The sequence below is a fragment of the Python bivittatus genome, unplaced genomic scaffold (assembly GCF_059951505.1).
Source record: "Python bivittatus isolate LINGU-HERP-01145 unplaced genomic scaffold, Pbiv_v1 ctg000610_np1212, whole genome shotgun sequence".
NCBI classification, from domain to species: Eukaryota; Metazoa; Chordata; class Lepidosauria; order Squamata; family Pythonidae; genus Python; species Python bivittatus.
In genome coordinates, this window is record NW_028277088.1 from 50456191 (window position 1) to 50472428 (window position 16238).

Genomic DNA, 16238 nt, shown 5'->3' on the forward strand with positions numbered 1-16238 from the left:
ATAGAATGGACAAATACTAAAAGCAACTAAGAGTGGCTATTGATACGTCTCCATATTGGTCCTTTGAATATGTTTCTTTGCAACATCTTTGGAGATCTACAAATCTTCTGATGAGGAAGCTCTGAAAAACAAGACTTATATCAAAGTGGTGTGGCTACTTAATGAACTGAGTAAAGACTATACTATAATAATAGGCTAATTATAACTGGTTTTGAGCACACTACTGAAAATTGCAAAATTTGAAGACAGGAAAAATTAGGTATAATTGCACACATGATCAATAACGATCTATTGGCATACTTAAAGCTGCATTATGGCATTTCTACAGGACTAAATGGCATCCCTGCACTTCTTTGTCTACATTCAGTGCTATAGCACAAAAAAGCAAAAAACCCTGGAATGAATAAACGCTAAAATAAACCTTAAAAAGGAAGCCAGGTGGCATGTCATCTGCTGCTGCAGGCTGTTTCTCAGAAGATGCAGGCTGCACTTCTTCTATTATGTTTGTTGGCTCACTTATGGCATCTGAAGATTCACCAGTGGGTACTTCAGTTCTCTGACTACCAACTTCTTCCACAATATCTTTAGATTCATTAACATGTATCTCATGATCGTCTCCATCTTCATTGTTTGATGCAGGCTCTATAACTACTGAAGGGATGTTACTAAGGTTGTCCTTAGAAATAGAAAAAAGTAAGATGAAGGGAGGAAGGAAGCAATATTTTGAGTAAAAATACCAGTTACTGATACTTTAAAAACATTCCAGTCCTTTAGAGCAACCAACTGACTCAAAACAGTTAGACTGAATGTAAAAACAGGATGAATTCAATGTGCTTTCCCTATGTAATCAGGGAAATACTATAATGGTATGTGGGAATGACCTTGGGAGACAGAAGGAAAAGCCGCAACCTAGACAGTGGTTTAATTAATGAAATTTGAGTGTGAAAGAGGAGGGGTGGCAAAAAAGTCTCAGAAGGGATCCTCCTTAGTTTTTAGGAGAGTAAAAGTGAGAGATGGGAGGGGTACTGTAATGGTATGTGGGAAAGACATTGGGAGGGTGGGCGAAGAGACACTGCTAAGGGAATGGTCAGATAAGAGACAGCATAGCCCACAGCTACATAGTGGGAGGGGCAACCCTAGTTTCTTGGGCTGTAAAGGAGACCGGGGGGGGGGCAGGAATTCTACTTTCATACTTGCAAGGTTCTGTCAATGTAACTTTACAATAAAGTAGAATTAGCTCATCTGGTTCTGATTCCCATCTGGTTTACCCCACGAGACCAACAGGTATTTTCATACTTGCAAGATTGATGTTAGCCTTGTGAGGTAGTCCAGACAAGAAGCACAACCAGGAGTACTAGCTCCTCTTTCAGCATCTCTCTTTCAGAGTCAAATTTTTTTTATCAGACCGTTGTTTAGGCTATGGTTCTTCCTGTCTCCCAAGGTCATTCCCACATACCATTACAAATACTCAGCTCAGTATAATAAAGATCATAAGACCTAAATAATATAAGCACTCACAGGAATTTACTAGTATGTGACTGAAACCCCACATATCTGTTTAATAGAAAACATTATTTTAGTATTTTAATTTTTGCCATCCAAACACAAACACTTCAACTGTGTCTAACATGTGACCTTAATTTTCGGCATTCCTTTATGTGCAAGGTTATACATTAACTTCAAGGAAGAGGGAGTTCCATTTCTTATAAATTAAATGAGGCAATCCTTGAGAGTAGAGAACTCTGGCAATTCAGCTTTGGATAAGGTTTGGTTCTCCACAGTTTGGCTGCTGCGTATTTCATAGATTGGAATGGTGGAACATAGATTAATTACTTCCAGAGGAAATGTGCTACCAAATACAAGGATGAACAGTATTTTATTAATTGATAAGTTTTAAATAGTACATTATATTTGCTGCCTTGAAGATTTTCTTAGAATGTGAATGGAAATATCGAAGATAGAACAGTAATGTTAAAATTTTGGTCCTTAATATAGGATTTTTAAAATAATATTTCTGAGACATGCATTTATACCATAATCATTACAGATAGCAGTTTGTTACTGTAAATTAATCTGAAATACTTTACCTTATAGATATAGTACCTTATACTGTTGATTTTTTTTTTTAAATCAGCCCTTATGAATTTGTTACCTTGCTAAAAAGGCATCATGTTGGGCTTGAAAATCATTCTGAAATCCAAGCAACACAATTTGAAATAACACAGCCCATAAACCTTATTTTAAAAATCACAGTATTAGCTAATTTAATTTTTTTAAAAACCCTTCAATTTTGGAACAAATGATTACACCATTGTGCTGCATGAATTCACACTAGACTTTAACCAGTTTAACAGTCACTAATTGCCCAATGATCTTAAAAACTACTTGTGATTACAGAGGAATGTCAAACAGAATTCTCAACACCTCACCCAACAGTTCCCAGAATTCTTGAGGCAAGCCATGACCATTCAAGTATGACAAACCTTGGGGATTTCTGGCAGAGTTAAGACCATGAATTTCCAAAATCACATGGAAAGGGAAAAAGGAAAAAAGACTTGTGCCTTGGTTATACCTGGATGTCTTCTGCTTTTCCTTCAGTGTGATCTATGCTGCTTTCAGCAACTGCTGTTTCATCAATAACAGCAACTTCACCACCTTCATTTATAGAAGTGGCATCAACACACTCAGGTTCAGTAGGACCTTCAACTACTGAGTCCATCTGCAACTAATAGGAAAAGTAAAACCCAAAGTTATTCACATAGTTCCTTTTTGATATGTCCAACCCTGTAATAAATAAAAGGCCTTTTAAAAGAAAGTGAAGAGTTTTAGACAAAATTACGGGGGAAACGTCTACATATGGCTATCAGTCAAGATGTGTACATTGCTTTCAGTATGCAAAGCAGGATGCCTCTCAGTGCCAGTTGCTGGGAAGCTACAGCATATATTTCTTCTTAGCAACAATAGAGAAGTGATTTGCTAATCTGGTGATTTATTTATTCATTTATTTACATGCCCTCCAATTTATCCTATAACCCTGGTACTTCCTGGTGGTTTCCCATTCAAGTACTAACCACATCCAACCCTGCTTATCTTTCTGAAATCAGTCAGGTACTGCTTTCTAGTATGACATGAAAATAAGCGGTTATCCAATGCAGTTATCATAAGCAATTGAATTGAATTGCAACATGCTATGGAAGCAAGTTCAAACACTTATCAGATTAAAAGCAAAAGAATGGTGAGCAATGAAGGACACAAGGGGGATTTCATATGGTAAAATGATTGTGATGATTTATGGTCATGCAAGAAAAAAAAATTTCTTTTAATTCTCAAAGTTGCTATTGGTAAATTCCCTTGCAAAGAATGCTAAGGCTTCCATCTGTCTTTCAATGCAGCATAAATCCTGGCAACTCTGAAGTATAAAACAAAATTAGAAGCAAAACTTTACACATGTATGTAAAAAGAGGTGGGTTTTAATCACGTGGTTTTGCCCACCACCTTGACTTCTTTATCCTACCTGGTGCCCCTGATGGGATTTGAACACTGGCCTTGCTGGGCCAGGTTCAACCCTCGCATCATATAGTAAAGGCCCAAGATTTTCCCTACTGGTTGCATCTATAATAATTGGTGATAATCAATTCCAAAACCACTTCAAAATGACAATGGACCAAGTAGATGAGTTGTGATGTGTATATAAATGAACACAAGTACATGGATTAGCATTAAGGTGCATAGAGTACCAATCGCTCACCACAGTTTCAGCTGCTGACTCATCAGTCTCCACAGCCTGTGCTTCTGGCTTGGTAGCAGAGCCAACCACATCAACGCCTTCCTCTGCCTGGCGTTCTAAAGATGGAGCTTCTGCCTCAGCCTTTAATTACCAGGAAAAGCAGACAAATAAAACTCAGAGGCTGAGTTCACACAACCTGCTAAACCCTAAATCTGGAATAATAAAACACCATTGCAGTGCTCATCTAATATGTTCTGTTCAAACAATCAAATCATTGTAGAGGAGTACAGAGATGGTCCTGAAGAAAATACACAACAACAGTTAGTTAAACATGAGCTTAGCCTGGGAAAACAGGAAAGCATGAGAAAGAAACTCAATACTGCCTTACCTTGATTCTGTTTGGTATAGATTTTGTCAGCCTTTATCAAGAGAGTTCTAGCATTTCTTGTGGTATCTATTTCCTACCTCAAAGGGCTGACAACCATACTGTGATTGAACCAATGAATGGTCCCCAGAAAAAGAAAACTATTGATATTATTTCAAAGCTATAATTTGGAGCAGAGTCCTGGCTTCCTGAGGTGTACATTTAAAAGAGAAGGTCATGCTCCTCACTTCAACAAGCAGCGTGGTATTGTCATGTATGTACTAAATTGTCACATGCATTCTACCCAATGCGGAATGGATTAAAACATTGGGTAGATCAGTGATGGCAATTCCAAGAACCACAGTTACAGGTCAATAAGCAGTTCTTCACTGTGATTCACACATATGGACAACTAATTGGCTATCAACCTGAAAGTGGGACTGGCACCTAGCAAACTGTAGACCATCTTGCTTTGTCAAGAGCTGCAGGAGTCACATTTGTGGAATGTTTGTGGATTTGAAAGCAAAAAGGTACTTTGGAGCATATGGGAGTGTATAAAGTAGTTGCCCAATTCCTGAAAAGGGGACAGCTGATTTTCAGGAGTTGCAGACAGACTACATTTGCTCTGAAGCATTTTTCTGCCTTTGAATCTGGTGTAGCAAAGCCCTAGCAAGTAGTGAATGTTGAAGGGAGCAACTTGACAAGTTCTTTGGTACAAGTACAATTGCCTTGTCAGATGTCCTTCAATAGAAGTGAGCAGGGCTTATGTGCCAATTTGTAGCAGACCTTAATGGCTACTCTGAACTCTAAGAACTGCTGGGATAATACTAGTTAGTCATTGCAGGGATCCTGAAAGCATATAAAGAAGTAAGGGTCCTTGTGGAATGGTGCAATAGAACCCAAATAAAATAGCAAGGGAATGCAGTACCCATTTCGCTGAAGAGGTTGGGTTCAGAAAGAAAGTTGGCAGGACATCCTAGTTAAGGTGAAACTGGCTTTGAAAGAAAGTTGTTTTGGCATAAAACAACTTCTTCTCTGTGAAACACCAGGTAACATTAGAGTCTTCTTAGACCGAAACATAGAAATTTAAAGTTCATTAGAGCATAAAGCTTACTGGGGTTGCACTTTGATGTGATTACAACTAAAGAAGCAATGTTCCTTGACTGCAAGTCTAAAGGATATGACATTGATGGCTCAAAAGCTTTTGGATCACTATAGTGAATGCAAAGACCCCCATAGGGGAGTGACATAAGACAATGGTAGAGAAACATTCAACAACCTTTTCAAAAAAACAATCAGCAGGTGAGAAAAATGTGAATCAGCTCCTTCAATGAAAACATGAAAAAGAGAAATCATTGCTAAGTAAATCCAAAAAGCCAAGCAGGAAAGGATTTGTACCTGTAAGGAAAATTGAGAACCTCATATATATAGATAGCATACTCATGTAAACCTATCTTTCTTGCTGAAGCAAAAACAAAAATTCTACATGGCTTAATGACGCTGAAAGTTGCTGGCCAGAAATGGTCGACGCTTCAGCAGTTCGAGTCCAGCCTTCGCATTAACAGGGTGAGCTCCTGTTTCCTCCCCAGTTCCTGTCAACCCAACAGTTCGAAAACTCACGCGAGTAGATAAATGGGTACTCTCACTCCGGTGGGAGGAAAAATGCTGGCGGCGCCGTGCAAAAAGGAGTCGGGAGCAGTTGCTGGTAAGCGCGAAAAACCGTGCGCGCCCGAAAAGGGCGCGAAGCAATGGAAACCCCGCCTCCTGCACACGCCAGCTGGGCTCTGCTCTAGGAAGGAGGCTCTGGCAAACCACTTCCGAAACAATTGTCTTGAAAACTGCAAGGACTCGTCCAAGCAGTCACTGCAGAGTCGGTAACGACTGAGTGCAGATAAAAAAAAAAAAGCGTAGAAACTTTCTGGCTGCAAAATTTCTGACAATTCACCCTCCAGTAGATTCTCCAAATGGTCAGTGTGTTTAAGGGATTAAGATGCTGGATTTCTCCCAATATATCATGAGATGATCTGGCCAAGATGGAAGATAGTGAAGTTCTTGGGCTCAAAGAAAGAGGGGCACAAATCAAGGGTTAGCTGGCAGGGCTGCCAGGGAGAATGAGAATGCCATCCACACTGATAATTGCCAGAATCATGATGAGCTGTAGAAACAATGAAAATAAGTACAGAATGATGAGGAAGATTGGAAGAAATTTACTGCCCCTGCTGCAGTAGAAGAAAACTGTTGATGATCCAGGTTGCAAAGAGATTAAGCCTCAGCTGATCCTCTCAATGGAAGTCTGGAAACTACTACTGGATGTAACTCCCACTCATAGGGCAATGAGCTTATGTGATTCAGAGCATCTGCTAGGATCTACAAGCCCAGGCCAGAAAAAATTCTAACCAAGATTAAAACTAACCAAGTATACCATATTGTGTGAATACAGTGGTTAGATATGTTGTGTGAGCACATCTGGAGAGTCTCCTGGTTTTGTCTACAGGTCACCTTTCATATGCCAGCAGTAGCGAAGGATAGGGCAAACAGCAGAATATGATACAAAAAGCAACAACTTACCACGCTATCTGTAACATCCTGACTTGGCTGCAATGAAAACAGGGAGGTGTCCTGGGAATGTTCATATATGTATATATATAGATTATAATTTTTTTATTTAGGATTTTAATTACTATAGCAAAAACTAATACAAACTAAACTTAGCGAAAGAAAAGAGAATGGGAAAAAAGGATAAAAGTGCAGGAAAAAAGAAAAAGAAAGAAGAAAGAATATAATAAAGAAAAAAAAGAAATATATAAAGAAATGACTTCCAACCTTCATCACAGCAACTATAAACAAATTTAATAACTCTTCATCCACTATAAGGTTACAGATATCTCTTTATCCCACATCCCATCCCTGATCTACAAGCAAATCCATAAAATAGCAACTTCTCAATCCTGGTGCCAGCAAAAACTGGCAAGGGTTGCCACAATTTTGCAAAACAAGTCTTATTTTATCCTTGATCAAATAACTTTATCTTCCTTCTTTTTACTTCTATCAGTCTTAATCTTTAATTCAATCAAATATTGCAGGATTTGATTTCTCTTCCATTTTTCTTTATCCCATCACACAGATTTCTTCAAGGCTTTAATATGCCTCTTTTGTAGCTTCAATAACAAAACATTTTCCAGGTCATTCTCTTTGTTTATTATTTGTATTTCCCTTCTAATTTTTAAAACTTTTAAAACTTCAGCCAGTTTCTTTTGTATATCCAGTAAGCATCCTTTTCTAAGTCATTCTATTGGCCTGTCAGTTGTAGTTCCACTTTCAGTACTTTCTCTGTCTTGTCAGATAAAATTTCTTCCACATCTGTCATTCCTTCGTTAACATATTTTAGACATAGTCTATCCATAGAAACAGACTTCATTACTGACAGCGTTGATGTTGTTACTAATTTCTGGCTCCATTCCTCAAATATCTCCTTTAATATTTCCAGTGTTATAACGTTGTGTGTCATTTTGTAAGTCCCAGTATTAACTGACATCAAGAATAGGCTTGTATTTCGTTTTCTTCTGCTTAGAATCTTTAGTCTCCTCTAGTTTCTAAAATCATCACTTATCTTTGTTATGACCCAGTATAGCCAAAATAAGCCTGTTTCCCACAAGAAGCTGTTTATGTTTTATACTTAATTCCAAAATCTTATAGTAAAAGTCAATATTCAAAATTTACCTCGACCCTTAATCCGTTTATAACTTTCTTAGATCAAAATCTTATTTAGCTTTTTGCTGTTTATTTCAAATTCTTTAAGTTCTTAAGCTTATAATTAATTTTTCCTTGTTCAGAGTTGAAGATACACTCACCTGATGAAGACATTTCAAACTTGTCGTTCCAAAGGTCTCTAATAGCTTTAAGATGGTTAATAGACAATCTCCAAAAGTGATTAGAAAATGAGGTTGACACAATATGATACAAAAAGCAACAACTTACCATGCTATCTGCAACATCCTGACTTGGCTGCAATGAAAACAGGGAGGTGTCCTGGGAATGTACATATAGAAAGGATACATCCAGGGCATTATTTAAGCATCAACTTTTAAAAACCTACTAAAGATTAATTATGTACAATATGACAAAATTATTATCTTATATTCGTTTCTTTAATATACACTGTGTTTCTAACTGCTGGCTTCCAAAAAACATACAATTCTTTTATTTTGTCTATTTATTTAATTTAATATTTTCCCAACATTTTTTCCCACTGTTCTTACTGAGTTAAGCAAGCTTCTACTATGGAGTCTGGGGGCTTGGATTTGCAAAATCATTCCCTCTGGAGACAAACAGACTTTTGTAATCAAATGTGGCACTCTTTAAATTATTACTATAAAGCTTGTTGGTAGACATTAAAACATTTCTATTATATTTGCTTATTAAACAGAGCGGATTTGATTCAATGTCATTTACTATTACAGCAGCTTTATACCAACACTTTTTGGGCAGTACTTTGAGTTGCATTTTCATTTATAAGGGATCTATTAAATATAATGTAGGATTTCACATGTCATTTGTTATTGACTTCAGTGAAGTCCTCATACTATCCTAGGCTGAGTATGTTTAATCGAGTTGTATTTGTTATCAGTTGTGGATGATGTTATGGGCAGCTTATAGCTGCCTGGTTTGCGTAACTTGACAGACCATACACTATAGTTTACAACAGCAGCATCTTAACTAAGATTTGGAATCTGATGTAACCCAATTTGGAGGCATTTGATTTAAAGGTGTGATATACAGCTTGAAACACACAAGCCAACAAGACCCAATTATTCAGAGGGCCAAACCTTTGTTTGACAAGACAACAAGCTTCACAACACCTTTCAGCTTGACTGCGATAGCCAACTAATATTCCCACAGCAAAGAACAATGGGGTTAAAAATGGTGGAACACATTAAATATATGTCTTTCCAATGCTTTTTATGGAAGCAGGTTTAAAACAAAGCATACATTCAACCACATCAGAGGTATGCAATATTTGGATCTGGTGTGGGCATTTGCAATGGTCCTATTGGTATCTCCTTAACAAAGCGATGCCTTTTCCTGGACTGGCATTGTAGCCACACAAACTCAGAGAAATAGATATTTAAGTTGAGGCAGTGGCAAGAAGGTATACTACTGTTGCTTCTCTACTGCCTCCTTAATCCAGATAAGACTTTTCTGAGACCGTTGTGGAAGTCAAGGAAAAGGCATGGCTTTACGGAGCTGCTAACAGTGAGGGAGCCTACTTTGGATCCAAACTTTGCACACCTCTAAACCTAACAAACCTACTGACACCTAGATGTGCATGTATTCTACTGAATTTGCCATTACATTGTGGATTTGATAGGAGTAAATTATTTATCCTTTTCAACCCACTGCCTTCTGGTGAAGTTGGCCTACAATTTTGTCATCTCTAGATCCCACTTGCTGGGGATGATGAAATGTATTTCAATACTTCTGAGTGGCACCAGGTCAGAAAATCTGCTTTACTGTATCCTATCCAAATGCTGGCCTTTGGGAACTTTAATGATCTGTCTCAAATAAAACGCCCTTATTGCATCTGCAGATAGACACCCAATGGTCCTGTTTTGTGTGACCGGGTCCTTCTTGGATAAGGAGGAGCTGGGGTTGCTCTTACAGGGCCATTGTGAGGAATATTCTTGGCATCTGTCAGACAAAGTTGCTTGGTGTTGGACTCTGGCTGGGCAGATCTTTTGGAAGTGACTGAGATATGTCTGAGCCCTGTTATCTGGGAAGAGGTGAGCTGGTTGATCCTAAGTAGACAGGGTCCTCATGGCTGTGGCTGGACCCTCCTGGTTGATTAAGTCGTTCCAGGAGGTGGCATGTGGTTGGGGCCAAGTGGTGGTCAATGCCTCTTTGTGGGAGGGGGTGGTACAACCTACCTTGAAGGAGGTGCCCCCTTCTCAAGAGGCCATACTTGGACCCAACTGTGTAAGATAACTTTAATCCAGTCTCCAACTTTGCCTTTTTGGGGAAGGTTGTTGAGAAGGTGGTTGGTGCTCAGTTTCAGAGGATCCTGGATGAAGTGGATTATCTGCAGCTTTTTCAGTCTAGGTTCAGGCTGGGGTACAGTACAGACATGGTATGGGTCATGCTTGCTGATGACCTTTGGAGGGCTCAGGATGGGGATAATGCAACCATGCTGGCTCTCCTGGATCTCTCAGAGGCTTTCAGTACCATTGACCATTGTATCCTTCTGGACTGGCTTTGGGGGTTGGGAGTGGGAGGCACTGTTTTGCAGTGGTTTTCCTCCTTCCTCCATGGCTGGTTCCAGTCAGTGTTGGTGGTGGGGAGAGGTCAAGCCCTAGGCCCCTGCAGTGTGGGGTGCCTAAGGGCTGGGGTCTTTTGCTTCTCCTTTTTAACATCTACATGAAACTGCTCAGTGAGGTCATTCGACAGTACAGGGTGTGGTATCATCTGATGATATCTAGCTATATATCTCCTCTCTTGGCTGGGTAGGTGATTCTGTGGCAGTGCTGATCAAGTGCCTGGAGGCTGTGGGTTTGGAGGGGGAGGAACTGACTTCAATTCAACCCTGGCAAGATGGAGTGGCTTTGGGTTTTTGGCCTCCCAGGGTTGGTGATATGTCATGTTAGACTCTGGATGGGGTTGCACTTCCCTGGACTGAGCTGGTGTGCAATCTGGGGTTTTTCCTGGACTCACAGCTCCTGCTCAATGAGCAGGTAGCAGCCACATCTAGGGGGGCTTTTGCACAGATTCATCTTGCACCCTTTACCGGACTGGGAGGCCTTACTCACTGTCACTCATACCTTAGTTACTTCCTGTTTGTATTACTGCAATACGCTTTACATGGGGCTGCCCTTGAATACCACTCAGGAACTACAACTGGTCCAGAACACACTGGTGTGCACAGTTCTGGGTGCTTCTAGGTTCGCCCACATTACGCCTGTTTGTACAAGTGGCACTGGCTTCCAGTTTCCTTCCAGGTGCAATTAAATGTGCTGGTTATTACCTGTAAAGCCCTACATGGCACAGGACCAGGTTATTTGTGGGAATGTTCCTCCCTGAGAGTATCTGTGCATCCTATCAGATCAGATAAGGTAGGCATGCTCCAGGTCCCTTCCCTGAAACGTTGCCTTCTAGTAGGACTTTGGAAGTGTGCCTTTTCCGTGGTTGCCCCTATTTTATGGTACACCCTCTTCCTAGTGATCTGGCAGGCCTTTTAGTCTTCTGGAAGGCCATCAAGGCCTGATTTTTTACTCAGGTGCTGGGGTAGAGTGAGAGTGTCTTGGGTTGGTTGTTGGGGCATCCCAAGGGGATGACTGAGGAGCTGGGTTTTTGTTTTATTATTTTTTTTTTTATGGTTCTGGGGTTTTAGTGTTGTTGTGAGCCCCCAGAGTTGTATTTTAAAATGGATGGCTATACAAATCTTTTAAATAAATAAATAAATAAAACAATTCCTTACCTGTGCAAATCCATTAAAAGCAGTGCTGGATGCCTAGGCCAAATTAGAAATCAGAATGCAGATTTTAAAATCAAAATCCTGTTTGTACGTGGTCCAAATATATAGACTTTTTAAACTGAAGGGAAAGAATGACAATTCTGACAAGAAGTGTGAAACTAATGGGTAACATTTTCAGTGGCTAAAAAAAATAAAAAGAACAATGATACACATTCAGAATTCAAAGAGACTACAGGAACATAAACCTTATCAGAAAGCAAAATTCCAAAATAAGATGGCCTATTCAACAGTCAACCTCTCTGTGGTCAACTTAGCATAATTACATGGTTGAACAGTGCCACGAATGCATCACTACGGAGATTAGCAAACGAGGGATAAGGAAGGATTGTTCATAAAATACAATGTTATATATAGGTAAATGTGACCTAGGGAACTCTCTTTTCTAGACTATGCTACATAGTAGGGTAGGTACCTCTTCTTTATCAGCCTCAATTTCTTGGTACAACAATCCATATCTTCGGTTAGCAATTTCATCTTCAGATAAATCTGAGCTGTTGGTCTCAGTTTCTTTGGGGCTAGTGAAGCTCTCGGTGCTAGCCTTTCCAGAGTTTCCCATTTGGAACAGAACCAATGGCCTACTTATCTTGCTTGATCCACAGGTGCTAATGTTTGTCTGTTCCCCAGATGATCCTTGCTGTAAAGATGCTTCCTGATTCTGCTGACTGGACATTACACATGCAGTTCCCCAGCTATTGTTTAATCCTCCTAAATCTTGCATAAAACCTGGCCATAGGTTCTCCAAGTTTCCATCTAGAGAGTCTTGTGTGGGAGGAAAGGGACAGTTATCATAGCTATTTGACTGGCTAGAAAACCTCCAGGAATCAGAATTAAATGTAGGATCCCAGCTGTCATCCCAGGGTTCTGTCTCCAACACTTTGGGGAAACTAATGTTAAGTTCTTCAGGCACACACAACACTTCCCTAAATACCAGTTCACCTTCCACATTATCTAGCTCAGAACTACTGAAATATGCATTAGTTGTGTTCTCAGACCCAGGCTGTTGAGCCATATCCTTGTCAAAGATTATAAAGGTAGCTTGACATTCATTATCTTTATTCTCTTGAGAGACATTGAAGCCACAGTCTTCAAGTTCTTTGCCAAGCTCTTCTGCCTCAGCATCACACCCAAGATTTCCAACCTCTGTAGAAAATTTGTCTCTGACTTGGAGGTCAGCAATTCCTGTAATCCTTGCCATATCACTTTCCTGTGTGCATTTTAGGGCCACATTACTAGCAAAGGGTACTTCATCCACACACGTTTCTTTGGGATCCTGACTCCAGGAACACAAAGCATTCCCCATTTCAAGCCTACTATGTTCTAGAGCTGTAGAGCTGCTTACATGCTCAAAATCTCTTCCATCTGTCTCCTTATCCATAGCAACCTTATTAAATTCTGCACCAAATTTCTGGGGGCAACTATCAGCAGTTGTTTCTTGCTGCCCATTTGTACATTCTAAATCTTGTCTAATTTCTACCTCAGTGTTTTTCAGAGTTTCATTATCAGGTTGTGCTAAGGCCTTAAGACATTCAATCTCACTGAAGGCTTTACTGAACTCCTTGAGGTTAGCATCTCTGGTTTCTACCTTTTCACATGGCTCCGTATTTGTCCAGAAAGAGTCTTCTAAGCCCCGATTCTCCTCTTTTGTCTTTTCCACACTAAATGGCTCTCCATGCAAAATGCTGTTAGTTTTCACTGCAGACTTCTCAGCCAAAGTTTCACTCACTAAAAGCTGGTTACTCTCCACCAGATCAGTGCCATCGCCTACACTATGGCTAATGTCCAGGTCTGGTTTTAGAAAAGTGGTTTCATGTTCATTTGTGTAAGCTGTCCGTGATGCACCATCCTCATGCTTGCCTATAGCACTAGGAGTAGCCAGTGTATCAGATGATTCTGCTGAGGTTTCCTCTGCCTGAAGGAAAGGCACAGGAACATCAGCAGTTCTTTCCTGGCTCTTGCTGGCTGCCCCCTTGAGTGAATCTGGCTCTAGGCCCAAGTTGAGTGAACCTAGATCAGTTTGGGACTTGTTAGGATCTTCTGTTGACCCACTGTCTGGATTTTCCTCCATGACCAGGTTACACAGGGAAAGACTTTTTGGAGAGTCAGGCTTTAAGGAGGCAGGAAAGTAAAGAAAAAAAGAAGATGAGCAAGATAAAGGTGGTCATGAGGAGGAAACAAAAAATACAGAACTCAAAATGTGACTAAATTAAGGAATTAATACAATTTATAATATCTGTAAGGGTAATCTATATTTGAAGAAAGCAACTACCTAAACAATTGTTTTGGCAGGTGAAATAGAGGAAATCTACTTACCGGCTGTGCCAGCTCATTGTTGGTCTGCAAGGAAAGAAAATATATATATAAAAAGATCAAGCTCAGAGAAAATGGGGAGGATATGTCATCATGTTACTGAAAAGAAACAAGAGGTTCTTGGCAAGAGCTTATCACATTACTGAAGGATTAGGAACTAGCTGATTACATGATGCTGAATCTCTTCTATTCCTACAGATCACTTCATTCCACTTAGCAATTTAGAAAGGATTTAGAATTTTCACTGCTATTTTGATAATGATTGGAACTAGAATCATAACACCAATTCTCCAGTTTCCAGATGGACTGTGGTTAAAGTTCCTAGTCATTCTCAAAATCGCTGCATAACCTGACTGATCTTTATCTTTCAGCCATAGGACCTCTGTAACAATACAATGGAATGGCTCTAATTTGTTTGTATATGTGGAAGAAGGCAAAATAAAAATATCAGCCCAGATTCTGAATTTGGCAGGTTAGCTTACTTCTGACACTCATTCCAGTCAATGCCTTGTTATGGATCAAAAAAGCAAGCTGAAACTTGTAATGAAAATTATATTGTATAAATAATCCAGAATTTCTATCGTGAAAACCTCAATTATGGTTGGTGCTTCCATATTTAGTTACACTAGGTCCCACTGAAATCACTGGCAATTAATTTGATCATGACTGATCTACTCTAAGTATGATTAACTCTGAAAGCAACCCAGTATATTGAAGAGAAGTTGAAAATGGTTTAAGAGAGAAATTTAATCTCCATGATGTTTGTACTGGCGCACATACACTGTTGCATCTGGTGGAATAGATCCTGCAAGGGTTTTGAAACAATGAAAAGCCTTGCAAAATTTATTTTCAAGAAGCAAATAACTTCATTTTCTGAAAGAACTGTCATCCATCTTCAGTTTTAAACCCACAACTTCAAAAGCTGTTCAGAGTGATCTCACTGACAGATTTAAATAACCCAATGACAATTTAGCAAGTTCAAATCTGCAGTCATTTAATTCTTTGTACTAGCTGCCAAAAATAACCAGCAATTTTTCCTAGTCTTCTTTCAGTGCCTCAAGAAAGGCAACAATTCTATATCAAGATTCCTTAATGCAACTTATACCCGAAGAGAAATAGATAGGAATGCTGCTGGAAACCTTATATTCAACACATTCAACGTTATGAAAAAAATAGCAGCTCCATAACAAGCAGCAGTATATATATGAAGCACTGTACTTCCTGAAATAAGGAAAATTAGCAAATGATGTAATTCTGGTCATGTTTATTGGCAAGTAAGGGCTGCTTTGCTTGGATATGGAACAAAACCATTTCCAGGCGGAACCACTTTGCAGGGAGCTAACAGCAAGAAAAAGGATATGGCACCTAGGGACATCAGCAGTAGCTGAGGGGAGGCAGAGAAGAGGAAATGTCCCAGCAGTGAAGGGGAGGGAAGGAAGGCATTGAGAATTGAGATGCTGGGGCAGCCAAGTCAGTGCACAGGCCATGGTGGCGGGGGGGGGGGGGGATAATGAGCACCAGCCTTGCCCTACTCAACCAGTAAAATGACTTTAAGATGCCTCTAGATTTTGGAGTGAGGGTGGCATAACTGAGAGCAATCAAAATGCTTCAAGCTTTTGTTTCATGGTCAGTCTGAAAGGCAGATAAAGATGAATTCAACTGGGTAGGGAGTGCTCAGTGAACTAGAACCAGTAAAACCAGTTATTCCAATTACATGACCTATTACAATGACATTGTCATGCCTTTGGATTATGACTGTTTAATGTTCATTTACAAATTTATGGTACAAAGATAGTATTTGTAGCAGGAGGTTTTGGATGACCATTAAAATAACCGAAGAGTCTAGGTAATCCTTCCATCAGGGTAGGATTCTTTAAACTGTAATTCAAAATAAAGAGATGAAAGCAAGCAAGCATTTTGAATATTTCTTTCCATATCAGCATAATTACATAAAGCAGCATTTAACAGTTATTCTATTACCTATTCCTTTCCCTCACTGTCCTCTATAAATTTAGACAAGTTTTTTGTGAGTGGCATATTCTGCAGATTGATGATACCATTGAAATACAAAACAAGAAGAAGTAGAAAGAAATAAAGGCCAGCCATACCGTCCACAGATCCCAGGGTAGCGTCTGAGAAGAGGGGAAAGAAGGACAGTGTTCAAAACCTCATTTGTACATCTTTTATTATGTGCTGTAAAGCATAATTAGATAGTAATGTGATTATACATGTGCTCAACAGAAGTTGGCTAAGCAGTTAGTTATAGGTTAGAACAAGGGGTTTGGGTGCATCCATTTGATCTCCCCCTCCGACAC

The 16238-nt window shown here is 39.6% G+C and overlaps 1 protein-coding gene across 2 annotated transcripts in view; it reads right to left on the minus strand.

Annotated features, from left to right (window-relative positions):
• The window catches only part of AMPH (amphiphysin), an 89211-nt gene that overhangs the window by 2212 nt on the left and 70761 nt on the right, over positions 1-16238 (minus strand). Inside the window, exons 13-20 of one of the 2 annotated variants that reach the window (XM_007429161.4) lie at positions 16032-16055; positions 13927-13950; positions 11560-11592; positions 8070-8120; positions 6660-6686; positions 3749-3868; positions 2573-2725; positions 422-676 (exon numbers count right to left, since the gene is read on the minus strand). In XM_007429161.4, coding sequence (XP_007429223.1) covers positions 422-676; positions 2573-2725; positions 3749-3868; positions 6660-6686; positions 8070-8120; positions 11560-11592; positions 13927-13950; positions 16032-16055 — 687 coding nt within the window. Of the gene's footprint in view, positions 1-421; positions 677-2572; positions 2726-3748; positions 3869-6659; positions 6711-8069; positions 8121-11559; positions 11593-12028; positions 13721-13926; positions 13951-16031; positions 16056-16238 lie in introns of both variants that reach the window. The other variant, XM_088149991.1, reaches the window with a different exon arrangement.